At 39.7% G+C, this 15,689-nt stretch overlaps 3 protein-coding genes across 6 annotated transcripts; 2 read left to right on the top strand and 1 right to left on the bottom strand.

Annotated features, from left to right (window-relative positions):
* Nucleotides 1-424: 424 nt before the first annotated feature.
* On the top strand, nucleotides 425-2,167 carry LOC6606544 (probable G-protein coupled receptor Mth-like 12). Its single transcript, XM_002031309.1, has 6 exons — nucleotides 425-931; nucleotides 989-1,136; nucleotides 1,194-1,370; nucleotides 1,427-1,678; nucleotides 1,737-1,911; nucleotides 1,963-2,167. Exons 1-6 carry the CDS (start codon nucleotides 425-427, stop codon nucleotides 2,165-2,167), a joined length of 1,464 nt encoding a protein of 487 aa, XP_002031345.1.
* A 6,453-nt stretch (nucleotides 2,168-8,620) lies between these two features.
* LOC6606543 lies at nucleotides 8,621-13,415 on the bottom strand. 3 transcript variants are annotated; one of them, XM_002031308.2, is made up of 2 exons: nucleotides 13,270-13,415; nucleotides 8,621-9,455 (listed from the first exon to the last, which is right to left on the bottom strand). In XM_002031308.2, the coding sequence occupies exon 2, from the start codon at nucleotides 9,444-9,446 to the stop codon at nucleotides 8,691-8,693; it is 756 nt and encodes a 251-aa protein (XP_002031344.1). In that variant the 5' UTR covers nucleotides 9,447-9,455; nucleotides 13,270-13,415; the 3' UTR covers nucleotides 8,621-8,690. The 3 variants fall into 3 exon arrangements, with proteins under 3 accessions (XP_002031344.1, XP_032576437.1, XP_032576436.1); XM_032720546.1 differs by lacking the exon at nucleotides 13,270-13,415 and adding an exon at nucleotides 10,847-10,955; XM_032720545.1 differs by lacking the exon at nucleotides 13,270-13,415 and adding an exon at nucleotides 10,841-10,954.
* LOC6606542 (mitochondrial dicarboxylate carrier) lies at nucleotides 11,420-15,460 on the top strand. Of its 2 annotated transcripts, XM_032720543.1 has the most exons (4): nucleotides 11,420-11,710; nucleotides 13,986-14,182; nucleotides 14,246-14,668; nucleotides 14,756-15,460. In XM_032720543.1, the coding sequence occupies exons 3-4, from the start codon at nucleotides 14,268-14,270 to the stop codon at nucleotides 15,195-15,197; spliced, it is 843 nt and encodes a 280-aa protein (XP_032576434.1). In that variant the 5' UTR covers nucleotides 11,420-11,710; nucleotides 13,986-14,182; nucleotides 14,246-14,267; the 3' UTR covers nucleotides 15,198-15,460. The 2 variants fall into 2 exon arrangements, with proteins under 2 accessions (XP_032576434.1, XP_002031343.1); XM_002031307.2 differs by lacking the exon at nucleotides 13,986-14,182.
* Nucleotides 15,461-15,689: the final 229 nt, after the last annotated feature.

The following is a 15,689-nucleotide window of genomic DNA, read 5'->3' as shown; positions in this document are numbered from 1 at the left end:
TGAATTTATGGCTCCCTCGTCTTAATGAGAGGCCAACTACAAGTACAACAGCATTAGCAGTCATTAGAGACATTGCCCCAGGGATATCTATAACTATAGCGGCATACTTTAAATTCTTCTTAAAATAACCAGTTTTAATGATTTGTTCAATCATCTCATGCTTAGAAAAGAAACATTAACGAGTGTATAGGGAGTTGACCCTGATTATGTTCTGTTAAATCGTTATGTTTATATTTATACACTATATATATACATATCTAAAGCCCTATGAGACCATTATTGTTTAAGCATATGTTTTATACAAAAAAGAAACAATAACTAATCATTTCTCATTTCTCTCTCCAGATTATAAAAGTCAAAGACCTATTTAATGCACGACCAAGTCGTCTGGAACCCCAGTCCAGTTTTTACTTCCATGTGAATTATGTTTTTGTGGTTCAAATGTTTCTGTACACTTATTATCGTAACCATCGCGAAAAACTCGAGTGCAGAAATTCCGAACTGCAAATACGATGAAACCATCAATATATCGAATTTTAAACGGATCAACGATGCCTATATCTATGAACATTTTGAAATTCCAGCCAACCTGACCGGCGAGTTCGACTATAAGGAGCTAATGGATGGTTCCAAAGTTCCTGCTGAAAGCAATTTAAGAGCCTGTATCTGCAAAGTTAGGACCTGCATTCGAATCTGCTGCGCCCGCAAAAATATTTTAAGCAATGGAGAGTGTGGTGATGGAGTTAAGAAGGAAATTAAACTAACCATGTTGGACCTAACGATGCAGGATATATTGCTGACTGATCCACCTTTGGCCGAACTAAATATGATACCGCAGCATAATTCCACAGAACTCCTGGTTGTAAGGGAACAGTTTCAGCCATGCGACGAGATTGTCAGCCTAAAAAGTGATGAGTACACGATGCTAAAGGTTTAATTTAGTTTTTCCTTTGGCTTCACTAGCTCACTCTTATCAAACTCTTTTCAGGACGGATCCATACTCCTCCACACCTCCGCCGAGATCTTGTCCAATGATCAATACTGCCTTTATCCCGAAATCTACGCGGACTTTCCGAAAACCATAAGGATTATAAATCGAAGGTGCTACCGAAATGTGATGCCAGGAACACCCCAGCGTAACAGACCTTTAACAAATTTATTATTTCAATAAACTTAAATAAATTATCTTTTAGTTTCTGTGATATCAGTAGTAGGCTTCATCCTTACTCTGGCCGTGTATCTTTCTGTTAAGAAGCTTCGGAATTTACTTGGAAAGTGCCTTATGTGCTCACTTTTTAGCATGTTCATGGAGTATTTTATTTGGACAATGGATCACATTAGTTTATTACAGAACATTTGTTCCGCTGCAGGTTGGTCTACAACTATTTTTTATCTTAAATTGTAATTAAAAATAGATCGCCAATAGGATACACGAAATACTTCTTTTCGATGTCATCGTACCTATGGTTTTCTGTCGTAAGCTTCCATTTGTGGGAACTTTTTACTTCCCTGAACCGTCACGAACCAAAGTATCGATTCCTGATATACAACACCTTCGTCTGGTGCACGGCTGCTATTCCCACAGCAGTGATTTTTTCAATGAACCAAATGTGGGAAAATGATCCAGAGAAATTGGGATGGTTGCCTTTGGTCGGTTACTTTGGGTGCTCGGTTAAAGGTTTGTTGTTTTTCATTTTAATCGTTTATTTAAATAGCTTACACATATTAATTTACAGACTGGAAATCATCTTCATGGTTTTACAGTCATATACCGATAGTAATCCTAAACAGCTTTAATGTGATCATGTTCATCCTAACAGCCATTTACATTTGGAAAGTAAAGAAGGAAGTCAAGAGTTTCGCCCAACATGACGACAGAACTACGACCTGTCTTGAATTCGATGTTCAGACGTAAAAACTAGTCTCATTTGAAATTAGAACTATTCTATATATTAATTTTAGTTACATACAGTTTGTGCGACTTTTTCTGATTATGGGCGCAAGTTGGCTACTTGACCAACTTACGCGATTGGCTGAGGATTCTCACCTTTTGCTGGACACTATAGTTCTGAATTTAACAGTCTACTTAAATGCCACCTTTGGAATACTCATATTTGTTTTGCTTATACTAAAGGGCAGCACACTTAAAATGATAATGGAAAGGTAAATACCCTATATTGGAGTCTGATTTATTAGTAACTCTTTTTCTTTCTTATTAGCATTCGAGGAACACGATTTATGTCATGTCTGCAAAGTAACCAATAAATAAATCAAATTATGATTATATATAATCAAACTATATATATTATATACTATAAAAATCCCCGCATATGAAAATATTGGTCCATTGTAGAATGTAGTGATTCTATAAATCCTTCGTGCCGTCGGGGAAAAAAATACGACATCCGAAATCTTTGGCAGAGCCATTTGTCTTTTCGCTATCTAAGCAACTCCTATGACTCCGACTTTGCCAGCCACTCAATTTGCATAATTTTGTGTTAATTGAAAAAGTTTTGTTAGTGGCCAACGAATTTATTGCCCGGCAGCTGGGGCGGCAAACTGCTTAAAATAAGACCTGCGAGTGATGTGATTAATAATGTAATTGAAACGCCCGAGGGGGCATTTTGGCCAGGATCGAGTCGAGGGGCAACGGGCTATTTAGGCTGAAAACATGGCCAAAATGACAGCCAAAGAGACGTGATAGCATTCGACCGACACGCGCACAGTTATGCTGTTGACTTTGGTTACAAATTGCACTGCGCTGAAAAAAAGTACAAAAATGTTAAGGATATGAAAAATGCTCAAAGTTGATTAAGTAAATGCGTATAATATATTAATTTAACTTCAACATTTTTCACCATACATTTATCCTGTTTTCCTCAGTGTACTTGTGGTTTCAGTGGGCGGGCACGTGTTAGGCGGAGGAAGGGACATTAGTGGGGCTTGGGCCATGTCATACTGTGGTTTTATATTTCATGACACAAAAAAACCAGCAGCAGCAACAACAAAGGCGCCGGCAAATTGCTTACACTTACACTTTTTGGGCCGCACATTTTATTTAATTTGATGATTTCATTAAACAAATTGCCCAGCGACAAGTTCTATTTTTCTCCTTCTTAGTTTTAACTAGAATGGCTAAGTGTGTGTATGGGCGTGTGGGTGTGCGGGCTAAAACCACCTAAAAAGTGTTGCCTACATTTTGGAGCAGGCAGCTTATGAATAGCAATAATACTATATAATAATAATGGTGGATTTTCAATTAGTGGAAAAAAAAACAATAAAGCCCGATTAATTACTTAACTTTTAAAATTTACAACTTGATTTGTATTAACAATCGTTAATTTTTTAATAGATAATTCTCTTATCTAGCTTTCAAACTTTGAAATTTAAATTTTTTACTTAAAAACTAATCCGTTATTTTATTTTAAAAAAAATGGCCAAGTTGGCAACACTGCACTGGGTCCACTTTAATCCTCCGAAAAGAAAGCAAATAATTAAAATTGGCCTAGGCAAATGGCGGACCAACCAAATGGATACCACTATCCTGGAATAGCAGTAAAGAAGGCACTGATTGCAGCCATCGACGAATGACCTTCATCTTCATCAATTCGAAGCCTTTTCGCGCATACAAAAAAGGAGTCGCGTCCTTGAATTTCACTAATTCAGACTGCCGCTGTGTCTCTTGGCATTTTGGCTTCGCAAGTAATCTGCTTTAATGCTTTCCATTATCGTTCGCTGTGGTTTTCGTCCTTTTCCGCCCATCTGTGCGTTTGTCTTTGTTGGTCTGTGTTGTGGTACGTTGGCATGGTATGTGTGTGTGTGTGTGTAGAAAGTTAGCTTTGTGTTTGCTTTGCTGTTCCGTTTCCGTTTTGCCGACACATGAAAATTACAACACGCGACTTGCCATTTTAGACAGTAAATATTTCGGCCACCTGTGTGAGTGTCTCTGTTTCGTGAGTGTGGGGGTGTTAGTATGTGTTTTTGGGATTCGCTGTATCTGTGAGTTCGCCTGAGGGCGTAACATTTTGGGGTATCCAATGTTTGTGTTTGGCTTACACTTAAACAAAATCCCTTTCGAGACACACTTACATTCAATTAGAATGAACATCGTGTAGGAGGATGCATCAACATACTTTAGATTTTCAAGATATTGTTTTTATAAGTTATTATTATAGAAAAAGGTCACTCCAATGTGCAAGAGAGGAAGATATGTTGTTTTTAAAAATTTGAAATAAAATAAAAGTAAAAATAAACTTAAATCTTGCATTGAAGCAGATAACGCAGATAAAGCACATTTATTTTGTACAAAATGTAGTCAAGTTTTTTGCAGTGTGCCGGATTTAGCTTTGACTGCCTCTTTATCTTTGCTGTCGACGCCCTTTGTGCAAGTGTACTTTGTTCAAAATTTACTGCAGCGGCAAAGTTTTCAGCGAAATTACGAGCATTAAGTAGCAGTCAGCAGAAGGTGGCCATCACAATAACGTGCCGTAATTAAAGGTATCCAGCTGAACATAATTTCACCAGCACTTCTTCGCCAACCTATTGGTTATCAAAGGCAGAGAGCTCGTCGCTTCATGCTTATTATATAAGTGGTTGTCCCGGGCAGGCTTCTACCGCGAACTGCTTAAGGATTCCGAGCAGCAAAGGTCAGCAAACACGAGCCTATGATAGGAGAGGCATTTGTCAGTCCCACGGAGATCACATCTGAGGACTACGTGACACCGAATCCGGCCTGCTGCTGGAATTTTGTCTTCTCGGAATGTCGTAGGTGCCGCCTAATCTAGTTTAAAAGTGTATGCAAATTACAATCAATATTCCCGTTATTGAGTCTTTGAAAACATTCAGCGCAATTGGCCACGTGTTGCTACCATAGATACATAATTCCAAAGGGCAAAAGTGAATTTATGTATGGTTCTGAATAGTTGTTATTTAGGTACCAGTTAAAGTTTTTATCCTGTGGTTTACCTGCAAGCTAACAATAACTAGTGAGAATTCAAACAGTAAGTTTATAATTGCATAGCATTCTCCGCCAGTTAATCTTAAAATATTATAGTAACGCAAAGTGCGGAATCTGCTCCCTCATTTCAATTGGCAATGACCAACGACCAGTTGATCTCTTGTCCATGGTCATGTCCAATGCCGAAGGGATCTTTATGGCAGCTGGACAAGCCATAAAACGTATTTCTGCAAATAAAGCAAACAGCTAGGAGATGGGACTTCAATGCAATTTGTTGGTAACGAGCCATCAATGTGGTATCTTTCTATGTTATACTCGGACGCTTTTATGGCACGGAAACGTCCTTGTCTGACTGTGCATATCGAAATTGGTAATTGTTTGTCCCGGTTGATTTGCACCCAGTTCGCTTGGAGCTTTCAATTTGTGCCTCAAACTGTTATAGCGTAGGTGCGAGCACTTAACCTGGCTTAAAGTCACGAAAGTAACACGCTCCCACGCAAAACCAGCCAACCGCATAATCATGGCACAGCCCACATTAGATGGCGCGGTTCCAAAAACCCGCAGGAAAGACAAACGCAAAAAAAGTGTCAAACAACAATATTTGAGTACGAAAAAGCCCGAGTGCCAAATGTTGCGTATACGCAATGTAATCAATTTGAATGTTTTTCGGTTTAGCAGCCACTTCTGCGGCGATGGCGGTGAAATGCGATTACTGCACCTATAAATTTGTGGTCTAATGAAAGCGGCCAGGTATTGTGGTAACATTCCGGCTGATTTAATCTCAATCCTCTCGAAATCGAAAAATGTTTGCACACCACTTGAATGGAAATTATTAAATTCATTAGCGTTCATTTCGCTTTAAATGTATCTTTAATTGCTTTCCCGGAACTGGAATCGTGGCAAAACGACGGAAGTAAAATGGAAGCAAAACGAGGAAACCCATGAAAAACTTTCTGCATCGGAAGGAGAGCGCTCACAAAGGACACTAAACAGTTGACAATTCCGTTTGAATGACACACGACTCAAATATTCATATTGAATTAGTAAAATTGTATGCATTTTCTGCTGCGTTCTTTTGAACAAGATAAAATTAAATCTGAAATGTGGCCAAAAGACTGCGCTTAAATTTAATTCGACAAAAGTTTTGGCTCGTTTTATAGCAGCCATTTCCAAAAATATCTTATCAAGCTTCTTTAAGTTCGTATTAAATTGATTCATAAACTCTTACAAATAACAAAGATTTGGAAAACAAAATATTTGATACAGAGATATTTGATATTTTAGTAACAGAAGTACCCTCTAGCTACAACCGTCTTTTGGTTTTATTATTTATCGCCCCAACCCCATTCGTGTTGTCTTTGGCAACTCTTTTAACCAACTTTCTATAATCCTTTTAGAAAAGAGAGTTCGCGACGGCAGAGGCAGCTAAAAGCATCTTCAACTTTCGCCGTTTAAAGCAAAAGTGTGCGTGTGTGTGGTTGTTAAATAAATATTACACATACGCCCTGTGTGGCATCAGCAAACACAAGATGTTGGCAAGAGCGTGGCTGCCGATAATTCAGCGCGCGATACAATGGCGATGAAAATCGGAAGATATGGCATCATGTCAAACCCTAAAAAATGTACCCCCCTATTTTCGGCGTTGAGAAGGGTGAATGTTTCCCAGCTTTAATGGAAGTGGAGAGCATGAAGGGCTAAGAATGACGTAGGTGTCTGTGTTCTTCTGGTTGGTCATCGCACTCGAATCGCTGGCCCAATTTTTCAGGCCTGGACCGCACAAATGCGACGTTATTATCATTGATGAAAGGACAGACCGGCGAGCCGAATTTATGTTTATGACGATCCTATGTGAAGAAATTATAGCCTGTGCACCATTTTCTTTCTTTTTTTTTTGCGTTTCGGCTGCTGTCATCAATTCGTACATAAATATAACGTATACGTATGTGCAGACTGCTGCATATTTGGGCGAGCACTCATTTCCTGCGTGCCCGAAAGTATGCAACAAAAATCGTATGTGGCACTGTCATTAACAGAGACCGGTTCGTTCGTAAAGGGGCGTGTCCTAAGCACTCAATGTAACATCCTTTCGTACTTCATGCGAGAATACACTTCCTTTACCCCATCATTATTTTCAGTTCCTTTTTGCCCGCTTGTTGCTATTCCTGCTGAGAAGGACAAACCGGCAATTGGATTTTCCCGGTCTCACAAAACTCAAAAGGGGCACTCTGAGAAAATATTCGCACATCTGTGCATTTCCTGAATAAATCAATTATTTATACAAACATCTAAAATATGTATAAAAATGTTGATTAACTTGTTTTCACTGATACATGGATGATGAACAAATATTTTTTAAAATATGATTATTATAATTTATAAATTCCAAATGTGTAAAATGGGTAATTGTTTACAAATTTTATTTAAATATTACTCAGCAAAGATTTTCTTTCTCTTTTCCATTATATTTTCAGGGGTATTCAAGTAGATATTCGTAAGCTTCCGTTTCGACAGGCGTCGCTTATTCCTTCCCCTTTTGCATTTGCTGAATTTTAAGGCACGTCCTTCGATTGGCTCCGATATCCTGGCGCTCCGCGCCGCGATAACTTTCAATAAGCGACATTCAGCGCTTGGGTGCACAAAAAGCATTTGCGTAATTAATTAAGTCATCTGTTGGGTTTGTTTAGGGGCCATATCTGGAAGATTGTGCGCCACCGCTATATGCAATTCTCCATTTACGCCTGGCTTGGTCCTTCGACAATTTGCGACGTGAATTCCAAATGAGCGAATACGAATTTGTGGCCTCGCCACAGGCTGTAAGCACTTGCCGAAAGTGTTTAAAGAAGTTCCACAAAAATTACAGGCATTTAAAAGATAATTCCCATTAATCAAGGCCAAGACATAAACTCGTCATCGTGTAAAGCATAAAATATCAAATTTCCTTCTGGACGTTTCCATCAAAGTCTGTCATAAAGTGCTTGGGGATAGGAAAATTTCAAGTAATTAACAAACTGGAAAGCCATTATGCTAGTCGGTAAAACCTAATCCAATTCAGGGGACACAACACAGATATAAATAAATCTTCCTCCGGCTGGACCCCAAAAACTCTTTGCAAAGCAAAGCACATTTCTGGCAGGGACCCAGGCGTAGTTAATCAACTTTTTTTTTGGCTGTATGGCTTGGAAAAATTCAATTGCCCGCTTTTATTGTCGGCAACGTCATTTAGCGTTTATGTGGACCTACGAGTTTAGGCAAACTTTTCTGACGCTGACTTGGGTTACCGCCGCCTTGAGTCGTTTTTACTGGCTCCTTATTGATCGTGACCAGACATAAATTCATCAATACTTCGCCATTTAGGGTGACGTCAACAGATGCTACCAGAAAAGGAACGCACAAAGGCCATTTGATTGAACAAGGAGGAGCATTGACCGCCAGAGAAGGATGACTACCTATTACTCACAACGTGATTGAGTCCTTTTAACAAACAGCTTATAGGTTTAAATTTAAATTAATTTTAATTTCAACAGCTAGCCTAGGAAACAGAATGACATATTTGCAAAAATATAACTAAAATAATGGTTCCAATTACAAGTCTAGTCGTTTGATTTACTATTTCAAAATTAGATACAATTACTTTATATTCCGCCGCAATAAGAAACCTTTGACTGGCTATGTTTGGAATATACAAAAAATGGCTTTATTAAAATTCATACAATTATTTGAGCTTATGCATCCTTTAGACCTTGACCCCAATTTCGCCGGGTGCAAAGACCTTGACGTTGCGATCGTTGACCTTGTAGAGCACCTCCTTGCGTGTCTCCTCGCAGGCATAGTTTCCTTCGTCCAGGACGCGTTCGATTAGCAGCTTGCCATCCACCTCACGGAAGACACCACTCTTCAAACGCAACACCTGGATGCGCACCTGACCGAGCTTGGCCACATTGTTGTCCGTCAGCTGGTAGATGTCGCTGTTGCTAAGCTTGGTGATCACCGTCAGCTTTTCGCGCTCCTTGGCTAGCGCAGCCAGGTCCTGGCAGAACTGCTGAACCTGCAGCTTGCTTGCTCCCAAATTAAACAATATGGACAGATTGTCGATCAGAACCGTATAGGAGTTGCGATTGGCATAGTTGCTCTCCACCTGGGCGCGAATATCATCTACTAGCTGCTCGGTTAATGTCTGACCCTCGGTATTCGTTAGCCATTTGGAAGCCAATCCCTCGCCAGCCATGTCACTCAGAACATCGATAACACCCAGGGTTTTCCCTTGGAAAATGTTAGTATTATACCCCAATCTCATGCCAGCATTGAAATAATGCTGGTAGTGATGCTGCAGACAGACGAGCAGGGTTCCAGCATTTGAGATGCGCAATCTCTGACCCAAAACGCAGCTGATCAGAAAGCTGCCATCCACATTGGACTCCTCGCTGATGTGGATAAATCCTGGCAATTTCTGCTCATTGAGTCCACAGGCTAGCAGGACTGAGGTGGCCATTGTTTCGATCTGAAATAGCATAAAAAGAACAGTCATGAGTCAATTTGCAAGTGTCATTTGTGGAGTTCAATTAATTACAAGTAAGTGCGCAGTATTTTGTTTGTTTTTTTTTTTCATTCGGGTCAGGTCACGTGGCGACCGAGCCAATGAGGTTAAAAACACTCGAGCGGGGCCAACAACTTGAAATTTATTGGCCAAAATCGGGGAGGGAAAATGAATAAGGAGGAAATTTCCATCTTGTCACTTCATCATTGCTGTCAGCGGCACACGTGGCACACAGTGTACTTAATACACAAAGAGAGAGTAAATAAACCAAGAGTAATAAATTATTAAGCATTTATATTGGGGGAAAGCAGATTTTGTTCATTATTTATAGTCTAGGTGTCACTGTCTTTCTAGCTTTTACTATTAACTGATAATTGACAATATTTAGTTTAGTTTACTTTATCTAAAAATAAAATAAAATACACTTTTATGTTGGGCTGGGTAACCTAAAATGTACTTATAAATTTGGATTGATAATTTAAAAATTAAAAAAAAAAAATTATTTCCCAAACAGGAGATTGAACCCACGTTTTTAGTAATAAAATTGGAATATAAGATGGCACTTAAACCCCTGAGCCAAAATATCGTTGTAAGAAGCGCTGCCAAATGCCCAGTTAGACTCCAAAGCTCCTAAAACTCCTATGAGGGGTAAAAAGCTTTCCGACAAAGCTTCATGAAGCTATATTTAAGAGTTCTTTTTCATTGTATTTAATCAAAATTTAACACTAGGGATAGAGTTGCTAAAATAGCTGGGAGATACAAATTGGTGTTAATGGTGGGACATGCACTGAAAACGTGCGAGAAAATATTTAAAGAAGAATTAAGCACTATGGTAATACAAGTTGGAGAAAATATTTGCGGATTCATTCTCGCTATGGACTCTTATCACGGCCAAGATTACCGTCTAGGCAACAGATTTTCCGCTTCGAAGCGTTAACTGCTCAAAGTGCAGGCAAACAAAAACATTCTAATTAAACCTTGACTTAAAAGTGCATTACACAAGCAATCGATTTAATTAGGCACAAAATAATAATGTTCCGTTAATTAGGGTCCAATGATTAATGGGTTTTGGCAGGCGCACGCCCGGATTTTCTTGAAATTACATAAATGTTTTCTGAATGGAAAATTTGAGTCATTTGCACATGGCATTTTCATGACTATTACCCCATGACCATATGGGAAATGCGCCATTGAATGGATACCAGATATTAGCAATGCTCACAATTACAACGTAATTCCCGAGTGTTATGATTTCTTATGCCAAAAGATACCATCATCGTAGCACTCGCACACACACAGTCACATACAAAGTTTGGTGAGTGATTGCGTTGTCAATAAAAAGCTCTCACCAGTACCAGTTGTTTAATGTTGACGCTCGACTCAATGGGTGTACCGCTCGCGTACCGCTTTCTCCCGCTCTCGCTCTCTCTCGCAGTGTCGCCCCGCTGACCGCCAACCACTGACTAACCAAGTCGATCCCGCTCCGGCGTCGAGAATCAAGTCCCCGTATCCCGGTGACAGTCCCAGTGCGAAAAAACACTTCCGAATTGCCCGCCTTGGCCGCGCGATAAAGAGCAGACCTCTCATTCGAGTTCAGAGCGCATGGGGACACTCAAAAAAATATATATTTTGAATAAAAAATATTTTTTGAAGCCACTTTGTATTTCATTGATAGTAATCTATTTTGATTATAGTATTTTTACCATTAGCAATATTAAAAATCTTTGAACAATACTTATGCAGGAACTTAATAGATCAATCAAAGAATTAGGGATATTTTAAACTGCAATTCAAATCACAAGATTTAAAAAAGTCTCCAAAAAATTTTATTCCATTTCTAATATCGCTTTGAAACACTATTTTTTGAGTGTACGGTCGACTTTTGACGGCAGTTGTGTGGGATCTGCCGCGCTGACGCTGCGCGGCGATCAGTCCGCTTTCGGTGCTCAAGCGTTGCGTTTCGTTTGCCTCCAGCAGCAGCAGCAAGGCCTCTGTCCAATCCCATTACCCGAATCCCAGACCAGTTTGTGTGGACAACGATGACGTGCTGACGTCGCTCTCTCTCTTTCCCTCTCACTCTCTATCTGGCTCTCCCTCTCCAACGCGCTCTCCTGGTGTGCCACAAAAAAAAAATTATAAACCTTTTAAATAGTTTTCTTCGCGGAAAGTAGACAACCAACAACACCCGGAAAACCAGAGGCAGCGTTTTCTTGTTCAAGGTAAATATGCATATGCCATCAGCTGTGCCCAGAATTCCCGTCCTATTTTTTGTTTTTTTTTTTTTGCTTCATTAGCAGTTTAGCAATTGCAATTGCAGTGCCAGTTTTATTATTCAATTTGCAAGGCAAACATGCGGCTTCAAAATGGGCAAACACCCGTAGAGATAGTGTTTCAGACGGATTATGTTAGTGAATTATCACGCGATGTTTCGTGCCACGAAAGGTTACAGGACGATTCCAATAGTCTGTCCCAAATCAGCTGTTCATTTGTAGTAAAATCCATTATCAACTAATCTTTTTTGGGGGCTCGGTTAAGCGCGAAAACAACTTAAAGAATGCCCAGTGATCATGTGATATTCGTTATTAATTCGACTTTGACCACTGCCACTCATTTTTATATTCAGATAAAATTCAGACGAAAAAAGAAACGAAACAAAAGTGGAAATAAAATAAAACGAGAAGAGAATAGATTTTTGTCTGCATATAAATTATGAAGCAATCGACGCACGTGGATGTTCCCAAACAAAAATAGTAATTGAATAAATAAATAATGGCGGGCTGTTGGGAAAACACAGAATCTAACTCAACACATGCCAGCAATAATGTGGTGCACCGGGATTTCGATCGATAGTAAACATGTTATCTATCTATAAACACGCCCCGGTAACCGGGTCCACTTGATAAGGCAGGCCCAACAAACAGGCCTATAAAGATTGGTACTACTCCCGGGTCTCGGGTGTATAAATGGTTGCAAAACAATCGAGCGAAAGGGCTATTGGCCGATATGGATACCAACTGTAAACACACCTAATTGTAACCGAATACCCTATGCCCTTGACTTTCATTATAAGCCGCCAATTCAATAATAACATTACAGAACATTGTGGTATGAAATTGGTAGCAGAACTACATTTTTATATCGACTAATAACTGAAATAGATAATCGCTTAGGTAAATACATTTAGATTTGAACATACATAGAATCCATTGTTTAGTGTTTAATGTTAAAAAGTAAGGGCAAAGGCCTTGGAAGATTATGCGATTATATAAGATCAGAGTTTCATAAGGTCAGGATCGGACGAATTTTTCATATAATATTTAATTTATAACAATCATACGAAATCCAAAGATTTTTTAAGATATGTATTTTCTTATAACTTCAAGGTTATATCATAGACAATTCATTTCGAAAATGTGTGTTCGTTAAAGGTGATTCATTCACGAAGAATTCAAAAACATTTTTAAAGTTACTGAAGCGCAAGTCACTTAATTCTGTAAATAAACTCATTTTGCAAGTAAGAGTAAAGAAAACAGATAGTCGAACTTGCTCTCGAATCGATTCATTTTGTTGGTCCGAATTCCACGTTACCTCACTCTGAATATATGAGATCAGGACCGATATGTTGGCAATAGTTGCCAAAAATTATAAACAAAATGTAAACAAAACTCGAGACGTTTATAAACAAATTAAATTAGAGAAATTGCATATTGACGCTGCCCGGCAATGGCGACTTGTTGCGCAAGTTGGTGGGCTGCCCAAACTGGGCTCAATTACTCACCCGTGTGTTTGGAGGACTGGCGGGCTTAGATTTCAATTCACTGGTGGCAAGGGATTCACTTTTTCGGTTTAGTTTACGAAACAAATATACAATTTTGACATGAAAAACATGTTATAGGTGCTAGTATGACCATAAATTCGAGGCGATCATCTGTCTGAAAACAGGTCTGAAAAGAGTGCTGTAAAGCGCAGCAAGACCTCTGTTATGTGCTAACAGAATGCTATCCGCGTGCCAAGGCAAACAAAAATACATGGTCGTATTCAAAGGGGACAAATATTTATTTTAAAACTATTAACAAATTCATTCATATGCTCCAATAGTGACCAGAAGAAACGAATTATTCTAATCGAAGCATTTTGGTTCATATGAATTAACTTAGTCACTCATGTCTTCACTTTCATCATTGTTTTTGTAGAAAAACAGTTTTTTGGCTACATATTTTTTTAATGAACTTAACTATTTGAGCTTAAAATGTTTTTATTGCGTTTTTGGTTTATTCTTTACAAATTTAAAGCCTTTGCCAGGTGAGTTATACCCTACCATCATTAAGTATAAACAAACCGTTTTTTGGAAAGGACTTAAAATTGAAAGGAGTTATTTACATTTTTCAACTAGTTATTCATTCAACCTTAAAATGTATAGAATCAAAACATGATTTTGAACTAGAATAATTATTAACCAACTACCCCATGTAAACATTTTCGGCTACGCCCCAGACAACAGTTAGCAATATTTAACCGCCGAAAGCTTTCAAGCTAAGCTTTCGCGCAACCGCCCAGATGTTTTAGCGGTGGGTCCTTCAATTCCGTCAGTTCCTTATAGCCCCACCGGCATGACATAACACAGCCGACCCACTGAAAATGACGCCCATCGCAAGAGATACGACTTAGCCGCCCTATCACATTTGCAATAGGTATAGGAAATCATACTAATTTGGCATCCAAATAATATTCTTATATCATTTACCACCTTCTAGCTAAAGATAACTAACACGCAAAATGGCCCACCAAGAGAGAAAATCGATGTGGTTCTTTGGCGGATTGGCGAGCGTAGGTGCAGCCATGGTGACCCATCCACTCGACCTCATCAAGGTCACGCTGCAGACGCAACAGGGTCACCTGTCGGTGGCCCAGTTGATCCCTAAACTCGCCCGCGAACAGGGAGTACTCGTCTTCTACAACGGCCTCTCCGCCTCCGTGTTGCGCCAATTGACATACTCCACTGCGAGATTCGGGGTGTACGAGGCCGGAAAGGAGTACGTCAATACGGACACCTTTGGCGGCAAGGTGGCCCTGGCAGGCGCATCCGGTCTCGTCGGAGGAATCGTGGGAACTCCGGCTGACATGGTCAACGTGCGCATGCAAAACGACGTAAAACTGCCGCCGCAACAACGACGCAAGTATGTGAAAATACCTTTAATCCTTTAAATAGTAGTTTGTAGTGTAAATGGCTTTTGAGGCTTTAAACTAACTGACTTCTTTTTCAGCTACAATAATGCCTTCGACGGACTGGTTAGGGTCTACCGCCAGGAGGGATTCAAGCGACTCTTCTCTGGCGCCACTACAGCGACTGCCCGTGGCATCCTAATGACGATTGGCCAAATTGCATTTTATGACCAGACGAAGATCTACCTGCTGGCCACGCCGTATTTCCAAGACAACCTGGTCACGCACTTCACCGCCTCCCTGGTGGCCGGAACGATAGCCACCACTCTCACCCAGCCGTTGGATGTGCTGAAGACGCGCTCGATGAACGCGAAGCCCGGAGAATTCAATGGCCTGTGGGACATCGTGAAGCATACGGCGAAGCTGGGTCCCCTCGGCTTCTTTAAGGGCTATGTGCCGGCATTTGTGCGTCTGGGTCCACACACGATCATCACCTTCGTGTTCCTGGAGCAACTGCGTCTCAATTTTGGCACATTGAACTAGCCGCGATGCCAATCGATACTCTAACTAGGCAATAATTCTCCTTGGCTGGCTGGCAGATTCCCTTGAGCAATGCAACATTCCAGCAGCAATTCGTTCACCGTGTAGAACATAACTTAGCTTTAGCCCGTTCCAGTTGTTAACCAAGATGCTTTTATGCTAGCAAAATATTTGTTGTTAAGCGTTTGATGGCCGCTATCCCGAAATATATAATTTTTGATAAAATACAGAAATGTATTCATTTACCGTGAATATTAATGCTTAAATAGCGTCGATTTCTTCGCAATTTGCTTGTTTAAAGTAAACATATTATCTTTTTACTGCGTATAGCAATATGTATACTTTTGCAGGATTTTGAACAAAGTTAAGAACAATTATACAGAAGCTAGAATATTAAATATATTCTGGTGTGGACATAATAGGTACAGGTTGACTCTATCGTACTCCATCGTCATTGTCGTGCTGTTACTAATTATATATATTTTGTTAACAATG

The sequence above is a fragment of the Drosophila sechellia genome, chromosome 3R (assembly GCF_004382195.2).
Source record: "Drosophila sechellia strain sech25 chromosome 3R, ASM438219v1, whole genome shotgun sequence".
Lineage (NCBI taxonomy): Eukaryota > Metazoa > Arthropoda > Insecta > Diptera > Drosophilidae > Drosophila > Drosophila sechellia.
The sequence above is the reverse complement of the archived record's forward strand: the minus strand, read 5'-3'. Positions and strand labels throughout refer to the sequence as shown.

Excerpts from the sequence above, each read along its gene's own strand:
- LOC6606543 (XM_002031308.2), bottom strand. The coding sequence starts at position 9,446 with ATGGCCACCTCAGTCCTGCTAGCCTGTGGACTCAATGAGCAGAAATTG.
- LOC6606544 (XM_002031309.1), top strand. The coding sequence starts at position 425 with ATGTTTTTGTGGTTCAAATGTTTCTGTACACTTATTATCGTAACCATC. Across the intron at positions 1,137-1,193 it reads GATGCCAGGAACACCCCAGC|TTTCTGTGATATCAGTAGTA; the intron begins GTAACAGACCTT and ends ATTATCTTTTAG. Across the intron at positions 1,912-1,962 it reads CTTGAATTCGATGTTCAGAC|TTACATACAGTTTGTGCGAC; the intron begins GTAAAAACTAGT and ends TATTAATTTTAG.
- LOC6606542 (XM_002031307.2), top strand. The coding sequence starts at position 14,268 with ATGGCCCACCAAGAGAGAAAATCGATGTGGTTCTTTGGCGGATTGGCG. Across the intron at positions 14,669-14,755 it reads CCGCCGCAACAACGACGCAA|CTACAATAATGCCTTCGACG; the intron begins GTATGTGAAAAT and ends CTTCTTTTTCAG.